At 46.0% G+C, this 21,096-nt stretch overlaps 1 protein-coding gene across 1 annotated transcript in view; it reads left to right on the forward strand.

The window, feature by feature from the left end:
- Nucleotides 1-21,096, forward strand: part of nme9 (NME/NM23 family member 9) — a 149,412-nt gene that overhangs the window by 21,167 nt on the left and 107,149 nt on the right. The window contains exons 7-12 of the mRNA XM_070873791.1: nucleotides 3,309-3,401; nucleotides 3,890-4,044; nucleotides 9,806-10,005; nucleotides 14,553-14,697; nucleotides 16,836-16,943; nucleotides 19,464-19,615. Of these exons, the coding sequence (XP_070729892.1) occupies nucleotides 3,309-3,401; nucleotides 3,890-4,044; nucleotides 9,806-10,005; nucleotides 14,553-14,697; nucleotides 16,836-16,943; nucleotides 19,464-19,615 (853 nt within the window). The remainder of the gene's footprint in view (nucleotides 1-3,308; nucleotides 3,402-3,889; nucleotides 4,045-9,805; nucleotides 10,006-14,552; nucleotides 14,698-16,835; nucleotides 16,944-19,463; nucleotides 19,616-21,096) is intronic.

Raw genomic sequence — 21,096 nt, forward strand, 5'->3', positions numbered from 1 at the left:
CTGCAGAAAGCAATCAACGTCAGCCAGGCATTCATGGCCTCGGCCTGCGATTCCAAGAGCATGATGGCTCACCCCCAGGACTCTAACCCGGCAAGTACCGTGAACCGACTGGCACCTTTTAGAGACAAGACTGCTCCCCCGAGTCCTGTAACTCTGAGTCAGCCACATGGGGCCAATCGGCCAGCCCCATGCTGGCACTGTGGAGGAAATCACAGGGCCCACCAGTACCGATACAGAGACTATACTTGCAAAGGCTGTAACACTAAAGGCAATCTCCAGCGTATGTGTAAAAGAAATTTTACTCACTGAATCGCTGAAGAGTTGGCCGATCACCTGGGCTCCAGCACTGATGAAGATGAAGAGAGAGTCCAGGAGGCAGCTCAGCCCCAGGAAGAGGTGTACGGAGTGTTTACCTGCTCCACCGAGAGTTCTCCGTTGAAAATGGGAGTCGAAATCAACGGTGTTCCAGTCTCGATGGAGATCGACACAGGGGCGAGCCAATCGCTGATGAATCAGGCGGCCTTCAATAAACTCTGGGACAATCCTGCCGAACGACCTAAAATGCTCCCGATCCAGGTGAAGCTGCTCACTTACACAAACGACACCATCCCTGTTGTTGGCGGAGTGATGCACAAGCTACCTTTGTGGATCGTTGCTGGTGATGGTCCAACGCTGCTAGGAAGAAGATGGATGAAACAAATCCAAATCTGTTGGAGCTGGGAAAGCCTCCAGGCCCGGCGATCGACGTCATATGCGGCCCCAAATTTGGATCCATCACAGCACCTGAAGATCCTACCATTCAACTCGACTGCACGGCGATGACACAGTCTGCACTACCCAACGACCAGACCTCACCTGGGCTCCAGTGGCAGGATTCCGAAGGAAGAAGATCGGCGCAGAAGGTAAATTCCTGGCTTCCGTGGTAGAACCTGGGGAGAAAAGGATCACTGCAGCCTACCTCGTGGAGAGAGAGAAGATCGCGCCCGCACCACGAGGTGAAGCGCCTGAAATCAAGATTGCCGTGACTAGACCATGAGGGGCAGCGTTGAGGGAGCAACACGTGATGCCGAGCAGCGAACCGGATTGGGGTAAAGATTGCAAGGCCCTCTTAAAGGAGACCTGCAACCCAGCACAATTAAAGGGACAGTTTCACTCTTTGTGCAGCGATGCCGGTGATACTAATGGAAAAGATGTAATTAACAAGTGCAAGTATCTAAATGTACCTTTGAACAGTGATGCAAGTGGGATACATGGAAAAGATGTAATTGACAAATGCGAATTTGTAAAGACAACGAACAATGTCGAGTCGGGTGATTCCGGTCAGAGCCAATGTATCATGAATGTAAATTATGGAATAATGTGTGATGCCGGGTTCTACATGCACGCCGACAAAACCAAGGGCAACCTCCCGTGGGAAGCACCCGGGTCCAGCGGGCTACCCGATCATGTAGCCTGTGCCTCTGGGACCAATGTGATGCCCCAGGGAGTGTGGCCACACACAGAGGGAGCATACCCACTGCAGGGCCAGCAATCAGTGGATGGCACAGGCACCACCACTGGCACCCTGCCCCAGATCGGCCCTACTTCTCTGGCCACCGGGGCCAGTACCGGGAGAAAGGCGTTAGCACCCTCCAGCAGCCCCCCGACGGGACCTGGGATGACCAGGCTCCACTGAAGGGCTGCAAGGAGACCCTGCAGCCCTCAAAGAAGGACAGGGAGGCCACATGTTCCTGTGGCTCTGCCCACCATTAGGCAACGTCAAAGGCCCTGAGATTCAGCCAGGGGAGCAATCCGAACCCACCCAGCTGGCAGGGAGCGCAGCGCCGCCATCAGACAACCTGGATACAGTCCGGTTACTCTGGAACTAGCGTCCTCACCCACTTGCACCTACATCCCAGGGGCAAGACTGTAATACCATGTATGTACCTTACCTGTAATATGTACTTGTTCCAATACTGCTAAATCCAAACAGTGATGTAACTAATCCTATTTTTTATTCTCTGTACATTTATGCAAATGCAAATGTTGAGCCACACACATGGTCTATGTATGGGAGGGGGAAATGGATGCATGTAGCCATGGACACACATGGATCACACCCAGAATCCACTCAAACCCCATTGCAACCTCCAACCGTCCACTGCTGACCATTTCCCAATGTCATGGCAATAAGGACTTGGAGGTCTACAGGGAGAGAGCCATTCCCAAGCACAGACAAAGTGCAAGGGCTTTGGGCACTTAAGTCAAGGGCCAGAGCACACAGTGCAAAGGCCAGTGGCACACGACTTAGGGGGGGAGTGATGTTGTGTATGTATATACCCTGTACACTCAATGTACAGTTACATAAGACCACTGAATGTATCTTCACACTGTATACACTATGCCCAGAGGGTGCAACTGGTGGAGACCTAGGGGTCACCTGCACACTGCAGGTAACCAGGTATAAAAGGGAGCTCACCTTACTGTATCCTCAATCAGGAGCTGCAATAAATGGACTACGGTCACAACAGTTCAAGTACAATACCTTACCTCGTGGAGTCGTTACTAGAGTGCTTACAGATACAATAGAATCCACAGGTTCTGTCTGACGGTACTCAAAATTACACCAATGGATTGTAAATGGGAGGGAGGAGGCTTTTCCAGTGGATCAGCCAGTAAATATACTGGTCTGAATTGAGTTAGCTGATGCCTCTATGCCAATGACCGAAGAATTGGGGAAACAATCAATCAGGGTTCCTATTTGTTACCTAGTGACCCCTGATCCCCTACTGGAATAAATACATGTGTGAATGTTGGCTGAGGGTGGCATGACTGCTGTTATTGACACTCATTGTCTGGACTCAGACATGAAGAATGACCACATGAGCAAGGTGCTACTTCCTGCACTATACCTGAACATGAGTATAAGATCCAACAAAGTAAGAATTGGGCATATAAACATACAAGACACAAGTGAGTTGATCACTCTTACCTGGTGTGACCTGGTTGCCAAACTTTCTGCATTAAAGCACCATGCAACTTATATAACAGCCAATTTAAGAGTAATAAAGATGCAATAGAAAAGAATGACATTAAATGGAGAATACTCACAGAAACACATTCATATAGGGCTCCCCTGACTGAAAAATAGTTAAAAATGAGGACAGGTAGCTTGTTTACTAGCATGCTTTGCATCATGGACATTTTGTTGACACTGTTAATGTTAAAAATACCAGATTACATAATGCACCAAGGTCTATAAAGAATTGTTAACAAAAAAGAATTGCAAAATACAAAGTTCCTGCTAATGTTTTTCGATCTTTTCTCAGGTTCAGGAAGCAGGCTTCGAAATTTTCTCTCATGAGGAGCGGAAGTTAACAGAGGAAGAGGCACGTGATTTCTACCAACACAAAGCAGCAGAGGTGAGTGGAAAAGTATTCGAGTGGGAGGTGTAAAAAGCACAAAGTAGCTCAACATTGTTACTGTAAAAAAGTAGAGATAAGCATAAAACAGTGTTCTCGCTTGATACATACATCTACTTTTCTGCTAAATTCAGAAGAACATACAAAAATATAACCCTAATCCTAAGGCTGCACTGTGATGGATGCAGTGGACCTCCTTCCTACAGCACCATGCCACCAGGCTGAGGTGCTAAGTAGGGGACCATCCCTTCCCTGTATGGAAGTAGAAAAAAATGGATTGTGCATCTCCTTGTGACTTGTTGCAGAATGCCAGTGACAGAGGCGAGAACTAGCAGCATCGGCAGAGGCCTGGGAGCTAGTCACCTGTCTATCATCTTAGCTAGCAAGTAGCCTATAGAAACTTGAAGGAGAGAAGAAAGTAAAAATACTGTAATTCTAATAACGTTTATTGAATTTCCAGTACTGTTTGTTTGTTCTCAACTTTATAGTCTCATTTTGAGGAGCTTGTTCGCTTCATGTCCAGTGGCCCTTGCCGTGTTCTGATCATATCCAAACTTGAGGGATCAGATGATGTCGTACCATTATGGAAACAGTTTATTGGTCCAACTGACATAGAAGTTGCAAAGCAGGAGAAGCCTGAAAGGTACTGAAGCACAAGGGCATGTCCCATCATTGTTCACTCAACTGCTGTAGTTTGGCCAACGTACCACAGAGCAACTTGAATAGCTCTACCCAATGCATTCCAGTATTACATCCCTAACTGCTTTATTATGAAGCTATTGACAGCAGATTGGGAGCAGGTCACTCAGCTTCTCATTCACGATTATTGAAAATTCAAAAAGCATAATTCAATCAAGCAGAGTCAGCATGGTTTTATGAAAGGGATATCATGTTTGACAACTTTGCTGGAGTTCTTTGAGGATGTAACGAGAAGGGTGGATAAGGGGGAACCAGTGGATGTGGTGTATTTGGATTTCCAAAAGGCATTCGATAAGGTGCTACATAAAAGGTTACTGCACAAGATAAAAGTTCACAGGGTTGGAGGTAATATATTAGCATGGATAGAGGATTGGCTAATTAACAGAAAACAGAGAGCTGGGATAAATGGGTAATTTTCCGGTTGGCAAACAGTAACTAGTGGGGTGCCACAGGAATTGGTGCTGGGTCCTCAACTATTTACAATCTATTTTAATGACTTGGATGAAGGGACTGAGTTTAATGTAGCCAAATTTGCTGATGATACAAAGGTGGGTAGGAAAGCAAATTGTGAGGAGGACACAGAAAATCTGCAAAGGGATATAGACAGGCTAATGAGTGGGCAAAAATTTGGCAGATGGAGTATAATGTAGGAAAATGTGAGGTTATCTACTTTGGCAGAAAAAATAGAACAACAAATTAAAGTTTAAATGGAGAAAAATTGCAAAGTGCTGCAGTACAGAGGGACCTGGGGGTCCTTGTGCATGAAGCACAAAAAGTTAGTATGTAGGTACAGCAAGTGATCAGGAAGGCAAATGGAATGTTGGTCTTTATTGCAAGGGGGATAGAGTATAAGAGCAGAGAAGTCCTGCTATAACTGTACAGGGTATTGATGAGGCCACACCTAGAGTACTGAGTTCAGTCTTGGTCTCCTTATTTAAGGAAGGATAAACTTGCATTGGAGGTTGTTCAGAGAAGGTTCACTTGGTTGATTCCGGGGATGAGGGGGTTGAGTAGGTTGGTCCTATACTCATTGGAGTTCAGAAGAATGAGAGGTGATCTTATCAAAACATATCATCATCATCATAGGCAGTCCCTCGGAATCGAGGAAGACTTGCTTCCACTCCTGAAGTGAGTTCTTTGGTGGCTGAACAGTCCAATATGAGAGCCACAGGTTCTGTCACAGGTGGGGCAGATAGGGAAGGGGTGGGTGGGACTGGTTTGCCGCACGCTCTTTCTGTTGCCTGCGCTTGATTTGTGCATGCTCTCGGCGTTGAGACTCGAGGTGCTCAGCGCCCTCCAGGATGCACTTTCTCCACTTAGGGCGATCTTTGGCCAGAGACTCTAGATGTCAGTGGGGATGTCGCACTTTATCAGGGAGACTTTAAGGGTGTCCTTGTAACGTTTCTGCTGCCCACCATTGGCTTGTTTGCCGTGAAGGAGCTCCACGTAGAGCACATGTTTTGGAAGTATTGTGTCTAGCATGTGAACTATGTGGCCTGCCCAGCGGAGTTGATCGAGTATGGTCAGTGCTTCAATGCTGGGGATGTTAGCCTGGACGAGGACGCTGATGTTGGTGCACCTGTCCTCCCAGGGGATTTGTAGGATCTTGCGGAGACATCGTTGGTGATATTTCTTCAGCGACTTGAGGTGTCTTGACTGTACAAGGTCCATGTCTCTGAGCCATACAGGAGGGCGGGTAGTACTATAGCCTTGTAGACCATGAGCTTGGTGGTAGATTTGAGGGCCTGGTCTTCAAACACTCTTTTCCTCAGGCAGCCGAAGGCTGCACTGGCGCACTGGAGGCGGTGTTGGACCTCGCCATCAATGCCTGCTCTTGTTGATAGGAGGCTCCCGAGATATGGGAAGTTGTCCACGGTGTCCAGGGCTGCGCCGTGGATCTTGATACAAGATAATGAGGGGGCTCGACAAGATGGATGCAGAGAGGATATTTCCACTCATAGGGGAAACTAAAATTAGGGGACATAGGGCTAGAACCTCCAATTTTGTGCTTTCTGCCTAAAAATGGTGTTATTTTGGGCATGGGCGGTAAAAAAGGATTTTCAGATCGCCGGATTCTTGCCCATTCTCAAAACACCTAGCTTATATTTTTGAAAATGGGCGTTACCATGAGCAATATCAAATGGGCGGTAGTGTTAAATTTTTTTGACCTTCTGCCGTAAAGTGTGGCCATCCTTAGCAACGGCATGGCACGCTCAATTCCCGTGATTCTGGAGGTCAAGGGTCACCATGACATGTGCAGAAGAGGAGACAGAGAGAGGGAGCTCAGAGGGACTGAAGGCGTGGCTGGGTGTGGTGTGGCTGCTTTGGGAGGAAGGAGGGAGACTTTAGAGCTTCACAGCAAGTAGGCAAACAAAAGATCGCTATTACCAGCCACATATTTGACTGAATTTGCCCTATAATGGTGGGAGAAAAGGAGGCGTCACAGCATGCTGTGGAGACTGACGCTGGAGAGAGCAGTGAGGTGGGAGAGGAGCACATTGGAAGCCGCAAAAGAGCCAGGAGGTTCTCGGACGAGGCAAATACCTCCCTCCTGCAGGAGGTCGAGTCACGCTGGGGTGATTTGACACAGGGAGGGTGTGGGATGCCCAGCCCAAAGGCCTACCAGAGGATATAGACCGAGATAGCAGAGGTGGTCTCGTCGGCGACCAACGAGGTGCGTGAGGGTAACCAATGCCGCAAACGATAGAACGACCTTGTGGAATCCGCAAGAGTAAGTATTACATTGATTTACATGTACTTGTGTATTTATATCATTTGATTTGTAACAGTCATGAGTGACTATCAGCAGATGTGAGGTCTTGCACTTTTACCGGGAATGTTTTACTCAAAGCCCCCGGTCACGGTACACGTCTTTAGGTAAAGAATGATAATAATCCTAATACTCATGATTACATCTGTCGGTTATGTGTTGTATTAGTCTCTGTGACATCACCTAGCAATGATCTCATGCAATGATCTCATGCCATGTTGCCCTGTCACCTTTTACAGAAGAAGCTATTGACGATGAGGTCTGTGCAGAGGCGAACGGGTTGGGGGGTCACCAGTCCCCAGCGACATCACTGAGATGACTCGTGGGAAAGCACACCCGGACAGCCACGGATGCAAGTGCAGACCCTGAAGTGATGCCACGTGAATAAAGCTTACACCATTGCGTGATGTAAAGTCAATAGATGCCACACCAACTCATATCTGAACAATCATACATGATAGATGATTTCTAAAAGTGTCATAGAAATAATGCTGGCCAAATGAAAATCATTGCAATGCACAATTTGTTGATGGTCATGAAATATGATGTCTGCGATGATTTTGAGAGCGGTGGTGCTTTTGTCGTGCATATGTTGTGTGTAGGGCTGGACTCACCTTGTCACTCTAGCACCCCCTTCTCCTCTAATAACCTCATTTGTGTCTTGCAGCTCAGCCAGCAGTGCAGCCCCAGGCAAGGCCACAGAGGCCAGAAGGTCGGGGCACGAGACAGGAGTCTGCGGACAATCCTGCTACACCTGGTGCTGAGGAACTCCGATTCTCGCCCGTTAAATGGCTGGGTCTGTTCTCGACAGATGAGAGCGTGGACTTCGAAGAACCTGCATCACCATGCTCCAGAACCCATTCCACCCAAAGGCCATCTAGTGGTCCTCCGGTCATTCCCGCCTCCACTCTGGAGGTGCCGGCCCCAAGCACCTCTCCACAGGGCACCCCATTTGTCCCCAGGACGGCGCCAACCCCGCGGAGGCCTCATGGACGCGGCAGGTTTGTTCCACGAGCGCGACATGACAGCGGAGAGATGGTACAGTTATCCAGGAGGACTGTAGACATTGGTGACCAGCTCATCAAAGCATTGGGGGGCATATCCCGACACCTGGCCACCATCAGCGAGTACATTCCGCGCATGGCAGATAGCCAGGAATACTGCTGCCACAGGCCTCCCAGTGGACCCCGAGCACGGCACTCCACCCCTAGATTCTGCACCACTACTGCGAACGACAGATGAGAGCAAGGACCAAGATCCTGCTTCTGCATCAGCGAATGTTACCCCCTTGGCACTCCCCACTCCCGTAACTGTCCAACCAATGAATCTGCCTTCACTCCCCCAATGAGGCACCACCTGAGGAGCTCCTCGGCCAGGCGCCATGAAGCGAGGAGCGGAAAGGGTAGAGGTAGGGAGAAGAAGGAGAGGGGGGGGAAGGAAAGTGAGGTGCATGTCTGCAGGTGATAGCTGTGTTATATCTCCATCTGGGTGTATGCAATTTGTTGCAATGTATGGGGGGAAGGGACCACCCTCCTGCTTTTCCTTTGTATTCTGTGTTGCTGGACATGTTGAACATTTGATTTATAGCAATGGTGAAAAAAGTGGGATGTGGGCGGGGGTTGGGTGTTATTGGCTGTGATACTTATGATTTCAGACCAATGTTGGTATTAAACTTTTGTTATTGAACATAACCTTGTTGCGCATTGTCTCATATAGCTGGACCGTTACAAACTGGTGATTCCTTGCCATGAAAGGGTTAAATACAACTTAACATCAATCAATGTAAATTTTAACTGGCATCAAGTTGATGGGCACCATTGATGTCTGAGCTGCACACACACACACAGCAGTGTGTCAGCGTTGTCACTCACATCAGCGCTCTTTCAGGAAAATCTTTTTGATATCAGCTCCTCACTTAAGAGTGGGATTTAACAAATGCCAGCCATGCTGCTGGCGTTCGTTCCGGTTAGTTCCACTTTTTGTGAGCGGTTTTTTGAGCGAGCGATATTGTGGCCGATATGTGTGCGAGGTGATGAAATTGAAGATGGGTGATCTCCATGGCTGCTAGCTTGGGTAAATATGCTCTTTATGACAAAAACAGTCGCCGGGCGTTAATACTGAATCTCGCCATTAATTCCGTGTGGAAAGTAATGCTGGGCGATACTATAGGCGTTGAATTCGCCCATTCTGCTGATTCCGCCCCAAAAAAGTGGGCGGGCAGTGATATTTTTTCTCACCATTATGCTCATTGGAAAAATAACACTTGGCAATTAGTCTCCTAAAAAAGCCCGTCAGTTCCATTTTGTGCCAGAATGGGTGATATATGGGCGTTATACGTCATTTCAGTGGTAAAATGGGCGTTAAGTGGGTGTTAAGCATGCAAAAAAAGGTAGAGGTTCTAGCCCATGGTCTCAGAATAAGGGGCCACCCATTTAAAACTGAGATGAGGAGGAATTACTTCCTTCAGAGGGTTGTAAATCTATGGAATTCTCTGCCCCAGAGAGCTGTGGCGGCTGGGTCATTGAATATATTTAAGGCGGAGATAGACAGATTTTTGAACGAATAAAGGGTTATGGGGAGTGGGCAGGGAAGTCGAGCTGAGCCCATAATCAGATCAGCCATGATCTTATTAAATGGCGGAGATGGCTCGAGGAGCCAGCTGGCCTAGTCCTGCTCCTATTTCTTATGTTCTTGTTAAATGCACAGTACAGAAAGATCTAGAGCAGGGGAGCGAATACCTTAAAAAGAAGAGGACTTACCCTATTATATAAATGCAATAAAAGTTTTCAAACAAAAGACACCAATATTTATGGCACGTTTTATGTGTGCCAACTAATTGCTGTTAAACTGCTTTGAATCATAACATTGAAGTTACAAAAGGCCTTCAGTTGATTTCCTGAGTGCTTTCTAATTCTTAATCGATTTTCTCCCAAAGCCTCCGAGCTCTGTATGGTACTGAAAATCTATTCAATGCAGTTCATGGAAGTGATGACACGGACCAGGCCAGCAGGGAGCTTGCCTTCTTCTTCCCCAACTTCGGAGCTGCTTCTGAGGCTCAGAATCAGGCTCGTCAAGGCGAGAGGGTGGAGAAGACCCTGGCTCTAATCAGGCCTGATATCTTAAAGGAGAAAAAAGGTGAGAACCATTTCGTTAGCACTGCATCATAAATGGCTCTGTATATGACCATGCACTCACAGGCATGGAATTTACAGCACAGAAACAGGCCAAAGCCTCCTCTCAGCCATCTTCATCTCACCCTTCATCTAGCCCTATCAACATATCCTTCTATTCCTTTCTCATATGTTTATCAAGTTTCCCCTTAAATGTATCCATGTTATTCGCCTCAACTACTCCATGTGGTAGCGAGTTCCACCTTTTCACCACTCTCTGGGTTAAAAAAATGTCTTCTGTCCGTCAAAGTGTCACACTTTGTTGCAGATGTAAAACAATCTTGGAGAAACATAGAAACATAGAAAATAGGTGCAGGAGCAGGCCATTCAGCCCTTCTAGCCTGCACCGCCATTCATGGCTGAACATGAAACTTCAGTACCCCATTCCTGCTTTCTCGCCATAACCCTTGACCCCCCGAGTAGTAAGGACTTCATCTAACTCCCTTTTGAATATATTTAGTGAATTGGCCTCAACTACTTTCTGTGGTAGAGAATTCCACAGGTTCACCACTCTCTGGGTGAAGAAGTTTCTCCTCATCTCGGTCCTAAATGGCTTACCCCTTATCCTCAGACTGTGACCCCTGGTTCTGGACTTCCCCAACATTGGGAACATTCTTCCTGCATCTAACCTGTCTAAACCCGTCAGAATTTTAAACGTTTCCATGAGGTCCCCTCTCATTCTTCTGAACTCCAATGAATACAAGCCCAGTTGATCCAGTCTTTCTTGATAGGTCAGTCCCGCCATCCCGGGAATCAGTCTGGTGAATCTTCGCTGCACTCCCTCAATAGCAAGAATGTCCTTCCTCAAGTTAGGAGACCAAAACTGTACACAATACTCCAGGTGTGGCCTCACCAAGGCCCTGTACAACTGTAGCAACACCTCCCTGCCCCTGTATTCAAATCCCCTCGCTATGAAGGCCAATATGCCATTTGCTTTCTTAACCGCCTGCTGTACCTGCATGCTAACCTTCAATGACTGATGTGCCATGACACCCAGGTCTCGTTGCACCTCCCCTTTTCCTAATCTGTCACCATTCAGATAATAGTCTGTCTCTCTGTTTTTACCACCAAAGTGGATAACCTCACAGTTATCCACATTATACTTCATCTGCCATGCATTTGCCCACTCACCTAACCTATCCAAGTTACTCTGCAGCCTAATAGCATCCTCCTCGCAGCTCACACTGCCACCCAACTTAATGTCATCCGCAAATTTGGAGATACTACATTTAATCCCCTCGTCTAAATCATTAATGTACAATGTAAACAGCTGGGGCCCCAGCACAGAACCTTGCGGTACCCCACTAGTCACTGCCTGCCATTCTGAAAAGTACCCATTTACTCCTACTCTTTGCTTCCTGTCTGACAACCAGTTCTCAATCCACGTCAGCACACTACCCCCAATCCCATGTGTTTTAACTTTGCACATTAATCTCTTGTGTGGGACCTTGTCGAAAGCCTTCTGAAAGTCCAAATATACCACATCAACTGGTTCTCCTTTGTCCACTTTACTGGAAACATCCTCAAAAAATTCCAGAAGATTTGTCAAGCATGATTTCCCTTTCACAAATCCATGCTGACTTGGACCTATCATGTCACCATTTTCCAAATGCACTGCTATGACATCCTTAATAATTGATTCCATCATTTTACCCACTACTGAGGTCAGGCTGACCGGTCTATAATTCCCTGTTTTCTCTCTCCCTCCTTTTTTAAAAAGTGGGGTTACATTGGCTACCCTCCACTCCATAGGAACTAATCCAGAGTCAATGGAATGTTGGAAAATGACTGTCAATGCATCCGCTATTTCCAAGGCCACCTCCTTAAGTACTCTGGGATGCAGTCCATCAGGCCCTGGGGATTTATCGGCCTTCAATCCCATCAATTTCCCCAACACAATTTCCCGACTAATAAAGATTTCCCTCAGTTCCCCCTCCTTACTAGACCCTCTGACCCCTTTTATATCCGGAAGGTTGTTTGTATCCTCCTTAGTGAATACCGAACCAAAGTACTTGTTCAATTGGTCTGCCATTTCTTTGTTCCCCGTTATGACTTCCCCTGATTCTGACTGCAGGGGACCTACGTTTGTCTTTACTAACCTTCTTCTCTTTACATACCTATAGAAACTTTTGCAATCCGCCTTAATGTTCCCTGCAAGCTTCTTCTCGTACTCCATTTTCCCTGCCCTAATCAAACCCTTTGTCCTCCTCTGCTGAGTTCTAAATTTCTCCCAGTCCCCAGGTTCGCTGCTATTTCTGGCCAATTTGTATGCCACTTCCTTGGCTTTAATACTATCCCTGATTTCCCTAGATAGCCACGGTTGAGCCACCTTCCCTTTTTTATTTTTACGCCAGACAGGAATGTACAATTGTTGTAATTCATCCATGCGGTCTCTAAATGTCTGCCATTGCCCATCCACAGTCAACCCCCTAAGTATAATTCGCCAATCTATCCTAGCCAATTCACGCCTCATACCTTCAAAGTTACCCTTCTTTAAGTTCTGGACCATGGTCTCTAAATTTACTGTTTCATTCTCCATCCTAATGCAGAATTCCACCATATTATGGTCACTCTTCCCCAAGGGGCCTCGCACAATGAGATTGCTAATTAATCCTCTCTCATTACACAACACCCAGTCTAAGATGGCCTCCCCCCTAGTTGGTTCCTCAACATATTGGTCTAGAAAACCATCCCTTATGCACTCCAGGAAATCCTCCTCCACCGTATTGCTTCCAATTTGGCTAGCCCAATCTATGTGCATATTAAAGTCACCCATTATAACTGTTACACCTTTATTGCATGCACCCCTAATTTCCTGTTTGATGCCCTCCCCAACATCCCTATTACTGTTTGGAGGTCTGTACACAACTCCTACTAACGTTTTTTGCCCTTTGGTGTTCTGCAGCTCTACCCATATAGATTCCACATCATCCAAGCTAATGTCTTTCCTAACTATTGCATTAATCTCCTCTTTAACCAGCAATGCTACCCCACCTCCTTTTCCTTTTATTCTATCCTTCCTGAATGTTGAATACCCCTGAATGTTGAGTTCCCAGCCCTGATCATCCTGGAGCCACGTCTCCGTAATCCCAATTACATCATATTTGTTAACATTTGAAAAACAAGCCCATGCCCATATAACAGCTCCAGTATGGAAAATGTCCCATCGCGCTTCAGAGGAATTGAAAAAAATGATTTTAATGGTCATTAGCAGCTTTGGAATGTGAAAATTTCTCCCACTTGAAGTTTGTAGAGTAATAAAGATGCACATGACAAAATATTTAACTATCCAACAGAGTGTGCTGTGTTTGAAATAACTTTGAATGTTTTTTGTGCGGAACCACTGCCTCTCCCTGAAGCTGGAGGCTCGGTGTCCCAGAGCTCTCACTCTCGGCTGAAGAGACTCAACAAAGTAGCAGGCTGCAGCTCCCAGCAAACATCTGTACCTCCAATGCCAGTACTTTTCACTCAGAGAGTGGTGGGTATCTGGAACTCTCTGCCTGAAAGGGTGGAAGAGGCAGAAGCCCTCATACATTTAAAAAGTACTTGACAATGCACTAACAGTGCCATAATGTGCAAGGCTACGATCCAAGAGCTAGAAAGTGAGATTAGGCTTGAGCGCTCATATTCGGCCGGCGCAGACATGATGGGTAGAATGGCCCCCTTCTGTGCTGTAAATTTCTATGATTCTATGGGCCCGTATTTGGTGAACTTACCGTTGGCTGCCACCGAGTTTTCTAGGCGGGCTCCCTGTTATTTCGGCACTCTCCCTTCCGCGAGTTTGGTGAGGCCCTCACGCTGGTGGTGTGAGGAGACCACTGGGGAGGGCTCCACTGGTATGCGCCGGTGTGCAATGCCGACAAAAGTCCTCTTGCCAGCACCCTCCCGAGATTGGTCCAGGCGGTCCTCCGCTCCAGCAGCAGAAAAGACCGCTGCTTGGAGGCCGGTCTTACCTGAACGGTAGATATGAAGACCTGAAAGAAAAGGTGAGTTAAATGGTTTGCTTTAATTCTTTTGCAGTGATTTTGTTTGATAGGGTCCTCTGAAGGATTTGTCATGATTTGTTTTTCATTTGTTGAAGATTTTTTTTCCCGTTTCCCCCCTCCCTGAATCTAACCTTGGCGGTACTTTGCTGAGGATCGCATTTGTCGCCCAGGATCTGACCTTCTACCCGCTGCCACCCAGAATCGGTGTGTAATGCCCATTTTTTCCACCGGGCATTTTTTTCTCTCCATTTTTTTCACTAAACTTCCGCCCAAAGTATCGTCAGGATCTTAGCGATCTTTTCGATGGTATTCCAGCCAGGTACATCATTGCTCGGTGAAAACACATAAGTTGCACTACATGACTGCATGCATTATAATATCATGCATGGTCTTGCCATCAACACACTTTAATTTTAAACCCATTGAACCTCTCAGGCATTCTAAAAATATGAATGCCTAGATGTTTGTCATTCTACATCGTCCATGCTGATCTGTCTAATATTAATCCTTTATCCCTGACCTGCAGATGATATCCTGCAGAAGATTGCTGAGGCTGGATTTATGATAGCCCTGCAGAAGGAGGTCTCACTGACAGAGCAACAGGTTTATGGATTTTACAGAGAGCACACAGAGGAAGACTACTTCCCAGCACTTCTTCAGAACATGACCAGGTATCAATTCCCAGTCAGTTCCATGTAGCCTTTGGCTATATTTAGGGACTTTAGTATATTTTAGAATCCGTTATGCAGTCTCACAGGGCAGTTGTACATTGGTGAATCTATTGTGTACACAATTGGTACGGTAACCAATTTGACCATATTTGTGGCTAATAGAAAGAGAAATTTTGACTATTGAATGACTTGCAGGAAACAATTTCAGGGATAAAAATGTTCCTTTTCTAATTGGTAGCCAATTGACTAGCTATGAAAAATACAGTATTCTATTAAAATTGCTAAGTTATAAACATTTTACCGCTTCCAGAGCATTGCTAAACTTTCCAGCTATCTCACCTCTTCCATTGAACCCCTTTATCCATGCTTCCATTACCTAACTTCTTGTACACTCTCCTTCCTGATCACCTGAACTCTACCCTATATCAAATCCTGACTTATCCATATCTCAGCTGTCTGCATCCTGTCCCTCACTAGATCCCACTCATCTATCACGCTTACTTCCAATGGCTGGCTGTCTGCTAAAGCATCAAATTCGAAACCCTCGTCATCGTTTACAAATCTCTCCATGGCCACTCCCCACTCTAGCGCTACAATCTCCTCTAATTCTATGTATCAAACTGTGAAACATGATCTTCTGCCTCTGGGCTCCTGTGCACCCTCCTTTCTGTATGTTCCTTACTTGGTGGTAGAACTTTCAACCATCTTTCGGCCAGCTCTCTAGAACTACCTCCTGAAATCTCTTTTTCATCTTACTACTTCGTTCGTCTCCTTTAAAAGCCTTTATTAAACCCTTATTTTTGCCTATGTCTTTGGCCAAGTCCCCTATCCCGGGAAATTGAAGGCTCCACACAAATGCAAGTTGCTGTAATAATGCCAACTGATGTGTTTAAGTCACGGTATATCCCACTGAATGGTTCCATAATCCTGAATGTTAAGAAGATATTTTTTTGCTATTGTTGTGTCTCAGGTGTTCCTTGTTATAGTGTGTCATAGCTTAAAGGTAATTTAAAAGTATTCACTTTCACCTGATGTAACATCATGAGGAACATAGAAACATAGAAAATAGGTGCAGGAGTAGGCCATTCGGCCCTTCGAGCCTGCACCACCATGGCTGATCATTCCCTCAGTACCCCACTCCTGTTTTCTCTCCATACCCCTTAACAGTAAATGCGAGGGCGCTATTCATCCATAAAATGTCACTGGAGCAGAACTTCATAGTATCATGTAAGGAAGCATTTTATACAATACATCTGCTCTCAGGCTGCCTCTAAACATGTTAACATACAAACAAGCGGCACCTGAATTTAACAGGGTGAATTTTGGACATTATGGAGTAATTCAATAAAGTTGTATTCTTTAATTAATACGTTTTTAGCAACATAAATGGTTGTTGTAGACATTGCCCTATAATCCTTTAGTGGAGGAAATATCTCAGTATCCCACAATTGCTAGGGCAGAAATCGGGTAGAGGGAGACCATGGTGGATCCTCCAGCAACCTCCTGCATCAAGGGAACGTGTCGGGGAGCCCCCAGTCCTTTCTGAGAAATGTTGTCCTTAAAAAGAAGCTTTGGCAAAATTCAAATCAACTGAGAGCAGGTTTGAGGTCCCTTTGAGACATTCTGAAAGGCTGTAAACCTTTACAACACTAAGGTATTCAATCCGAAGCCTCATCTAGAGGCTAAATGGCTTCCTTTGGAGGAAAAGTTATTTTTCGTCTTTGGTTCCATTGGGCGTAGTGGGACCTGAGGTGAGCAGCTCAGCCTTAAAAGGGTGAATTAAAAGGGCAGATTCTTGCAGGTGCTGGCAGTCCACCCCAGCCCTGGAAATGATACTGTTTCCAGGATTTGGGGCTGAGGTGGACAGCAGTTCCACTCAGCGGAGCCCACACCCAATCATTTTGCATCTGGGGTGTTTTCTTTTGATTGGAGAGAAAAAATGTCCTCAAAATTATGATGAAAAACACTCAAAAACAAATGGCCCTGTCTGGTGGTCTTCCATCTTGTTGAATACTTTTGTTCTAGAATGGCACTCCATTCATCTATCTATATTTTAAAGAAACCTGTTTGTTTTTACTCCCCAACCTTTTGACAGCAGTTTAGATCTGGCATTGTAGTTAATCTGTATTTTGTTGCAGTGGGCCTGTGCTAGCCTTGGCTCTTGCCAGCAAAGATGCAGTTGAACGCTGGAAGAATCTGCTAGGACCCAAGGATGTGAATCAGGCAAAAGAGGAAGCCCCTGAAAGGTTTGTCCTTTAAATTACCTGCAGGATTTTCTTTGTAGTCTCTGCGAATAAATTTATTTGTTAAAGTTAGGCAAGAACATGTAAACCTGTCTGCACAATATTGTACTCTGCTGTTTCAGGTGCTTGATAAGAATAAGCAGTGTTGGTTCCCCTGATGGCTCAGTGGATAGATGAACCTCCTGGTGTAGCACTGAAACTTATAGTTCAAACAGAACTAAGGTTCGATTCATGGTCTGCACTGAGATAGTTGGTCTCAGCCAAGGCAATGGTAACAAAAGTGCTGAAATTGGTCACTGTGCTCCTCAGCTAGGGACAGGAAGGAAAGAAATCTGCAGGTTTTATGGTCCTGAGTACTGGCTCATGACCCTTGCTCCAAAGTGCAAGTGCAGGGATGCAGGGTGAGGATAGTGTAGTGTATGTAGGCACCTTTAGTAATGACTCCACGAGGCAGGGTAATGATACATAAACTGTGTAGACCTGTAGTCCTTTATTTGCAGCTCCCGAGTGATGACAACAAGCTGTGAGTACCTTTTTATATTGGGTTACCTGCAGTGTGCAGATAACCCTTAGGTCTCCAGCAGCAGCACCCTCTGGTGTACAGGTAAGGTGTGTACAGTGTAAGGGTACATTCAGTGTTGCATAACAGTGTTACAGACATCACGCAGTAAACAGGCGTGCATACACAACAGATAGTCCAACCAATAAGCCCAGATAATAATGGTCAAACAGCCCACCGACAGTCATTGTCCAGGCATCCACATATAAAGAAAGGCCATTTGACAAAGTACAGAAGGGCTATTTGAAGGGCATAGAACTGTACCCCAGCAGAAGTCACTACCTTCAGGAGAGAAGAAGAAAGGGGAGAAAATTGGAGGGAAAATTGAACAGTATATTCCTTAAGAAAACATTGGCAAAGTCTCTTTAAATGTATGTTATATGTTGAATCGATCGATGGGTGAAGGCCAGGACGTCGCCGATAGGTGAAGGCCTGAGCGCTGCTGATGGATGAAGGCCAGGACATCTCCGATGGATGAGGGCCCGAGTGTCGCCGGAGGGAAGGCTCACGTGTGAGGTAGGCCCAAACCTGTGAATAAAGCTGGTCGGAGGCTCACCACCGTTGAGATCGCGGGGGTCGGTTGGAGCAGTTGAGTCGTCTGTGGGGAGCGAGAAGCGAGGGTCTAACTGGAGGGACTTGGCTCAGAGACGTGGACCATATACAGTAGACACCTCAAATCGCTGGAGAAATACCATCGCGATGTCTCCGCAAGACCCTGCAAATCCTGGGAGGACAGACGCACCAACGTTAGCATCCTCGATCAGGCCAATATCCCCAGCATTGAAGCACTGACCACACTCGACCAGCTCCGTTGGGATGGCCAGATTTTTTGCATGCCTGACACAAGACTCCCAAAGCAAGCGCTCTACTTGGAACTCCTACATGGCAAGCGAGCCCCAGGTGGCCAGATGAAACGTTTCAAGGACACCCTTAAAGCCTCCTTGATAAAGTGCAACATCCCCACCAACACCTGAGAGTCCCTGGCCAAAGACCGCCCTAAATGGAGGCAAAGCATCCGGGAGGGCGCTGAGCGCTTCGAGTCTTGTCGCCGAGAGCACGCAGAAAACAAGCGCAGACAGCGGAAAGAGCGTGTGGCAAACCAGACTCCCCACCCACCCCTTCCTTCAACGACTGTCTGTCCCACCTGTGATAGAGACTGTAATTCCCATATTGGACTGTTCAATTACCTAAGAACTCACTTTTTTAGTGGAAGCAAGTCTTCCTCGATTCTGAGGGACTGCCTATGATGATGATGATGATGAGGTATGTTGGATCAAAGAAATACTTTATTTGTGCCAAATACATAGTTCTTTATTGCCATTTGAAAAGCCAGTAATACGCTAAAATCACTCATCAAGTTTCTCCTGCAATTTCTTTGCAAAGTTAAATGAGAAAATAAAACAGCACAAACAATCGGGAACCTCTTCTTCCAGTTACTAATGTGAGTGATAATATCAGTGCAAGCATAAAGCAGCTTTGCCCACTTTGTAGGGGTGAATCTGCCATCGGGCGTTCCTGATGGAGAACGGTGCCAATGATGGCAGCCTTGACTTTGGCAGCGCCAGTCATGGAACTATAAGCATTGGTGTTGAAGCCAGAGTTTTTCCTGGCTGTGCAGCTCAACCTCACCACGAAGGCCACTGATACCATTTTTTATGTTGTTTATTGGTTTGTTAGTAGCTTCCTCAGCCGTCAAGCATTACTGTGTATCCTGTGCTATATTGGACTTAGGACTGGTGGATAGGGCAGTGCAGATGGAGTTTCACCCTGCATCTTATTGTGATATCAAACTTGATGCAACTTTGCAAAAGGAGGTTAGCTCTGTAAATCTGATGTAATTACTTGGAAATCTTTAACAAGCCTCAAATTTTTCTAATAGAAGACCTTCCTAAAACATTTTTGAAATTCCTGCTAGGAGAGTTTGTGTTGTTTTAATTGATGTACTTGTTTCATTCCTTCTGTAGTTTACGAGCACAGTTTGCAGTAGAAACTGTTCTAATCAACCAGTTGCACGGCAGTAGGACGTCAAAGGAAGCAGAAAAGGAGCTGAAGTTCTTCTTCTCAATGGAGCACACCCTGGCTGTCATCAAACCTGATGCTCTGGAGGAACACAAAGGTAAATCGGGTGAAGTATAGACATCAGTGAACAAATGCTCTCATCGAACACAATGGCAGAAGGTCTGTTGCGATCACAGGAACATCAGTTGTGAAATCAAACAATAATGACTCGTATTTATACAGCTCCTTTAATGTAATAAACATCTCAAGGCATTTCACAGAAGCAGAATGCAGGTTGAGTAGGAAACAAAATCACTAAAGGACTGATCAGAGAGGTAGACTTTAAGTAGGCATTTGAAAGTGTTGAAAGAGACGTAGCAAGGTGGCGAGATCTGGGGAGACTGTCCCGTTGTGTAGAACTCCGATGGGTGAAGTTTGTGCCATCAGTGGTGGAGAAGAGCAGAAAATCTGGACTTGCACAGGAACCTGGAATAGATTGCAGAGAAGGACTTGCATTTATATAGCACCTTTCATAACCAATGGAATCTTGGCCTTTATTGCAAAGGGGATGGAGTATAAAAGCAGCGAAGTCTTGTTACAGCTGTACAGGGTATTGATGAGGCCACACCTGGAATACTGCTTGCAGTTTTGATTTTCATATTTATGAAAGGATATACTTGCTGTGGAGGCAGTTCAGAGAAGGTTCACTAGTTTGATCCTGGGGATGAGTGGGTTGACTTATGAGGAAAGGTTGAGTAGGTTGGGCCTCTACTCATTGGAATTCAGAAGAATGAGAGGTGATCTTAAAGAAACGTATAAGATTATGAGGGAGCTGGACAAGGTGGATGCAGAGAGGATGTTTCCACTGGCGGGGGGGAGACTAGAACTAGAGGGCATGATCTTAGGATAAGGGGCTGCCCATTCAGACTGAGATGAGGGGAAATTTCTTCTCTCAGAAGGTTGTGAATCTGTGGATTTCACTGCCTCAGAGAGCTGTGGAAGCTGGGACATTAAATACATTTAAGGCAGAAATAGACAGTTTCTTAAGCGATAAGGGGTTATGGGGAGTGGGCAGGGAAGTGGAGCTGAGTCAATGATCGGTTCAGTCATGACCTTATTGAATGGCGGAGCAGGCTCGAGATGCCCTCTGGCCTACTCCTGCTCCTATTTCTTATGTTCTTATGTCCAAAAGCACTATACAGCCAATGAAATACTTTTTGAAATGTGGTCACTGTTGTAATATAGAAAATGCAGCAGCCAATTTGCGCACAACAAGCTCCCACAAACAGTAATGTGATAATGACCAGATAATCTGTTTTAGTGATGTTGATTGAGGATAAATATTGGCCAGGACACCAGGGATAACTCCCCAGCTCTTCTTCGAAATAGTGCCATAGGGCAGACAAGGCCTCGGTTTAACATCTCATCCAAAGGACGGCCCCTCCAACAATGTAACACTCCCTCAGCACTGCACTAGAGTGTCAGACTAGATTTTTATGCTCAATTCCCTGGAGTGGGACTTGAACCCACAACTTTCTGATTCAGAGGCGAGGGTTATATTTTTTAAATGAGTTCCTGTAATGTGGGCATCACTGGCAA

The sequence above is a fragment of the Pristiophorus japonicus genome, chromosome 3 (genome assembly GCF_044704955.1).
Source record: "Pristiophorus japonicus isolate sPriJap1 chromosome 3, sPriJap1.hap1, whole genome shotgun sequence".
NCBI classification, from domain to species: domain Eukaryota; kingdom Metazoa; phylum Chordata; class Chondrichthyes; family Pristiophoridae; genus Pristiophorus; species Pristiophorus japonicus.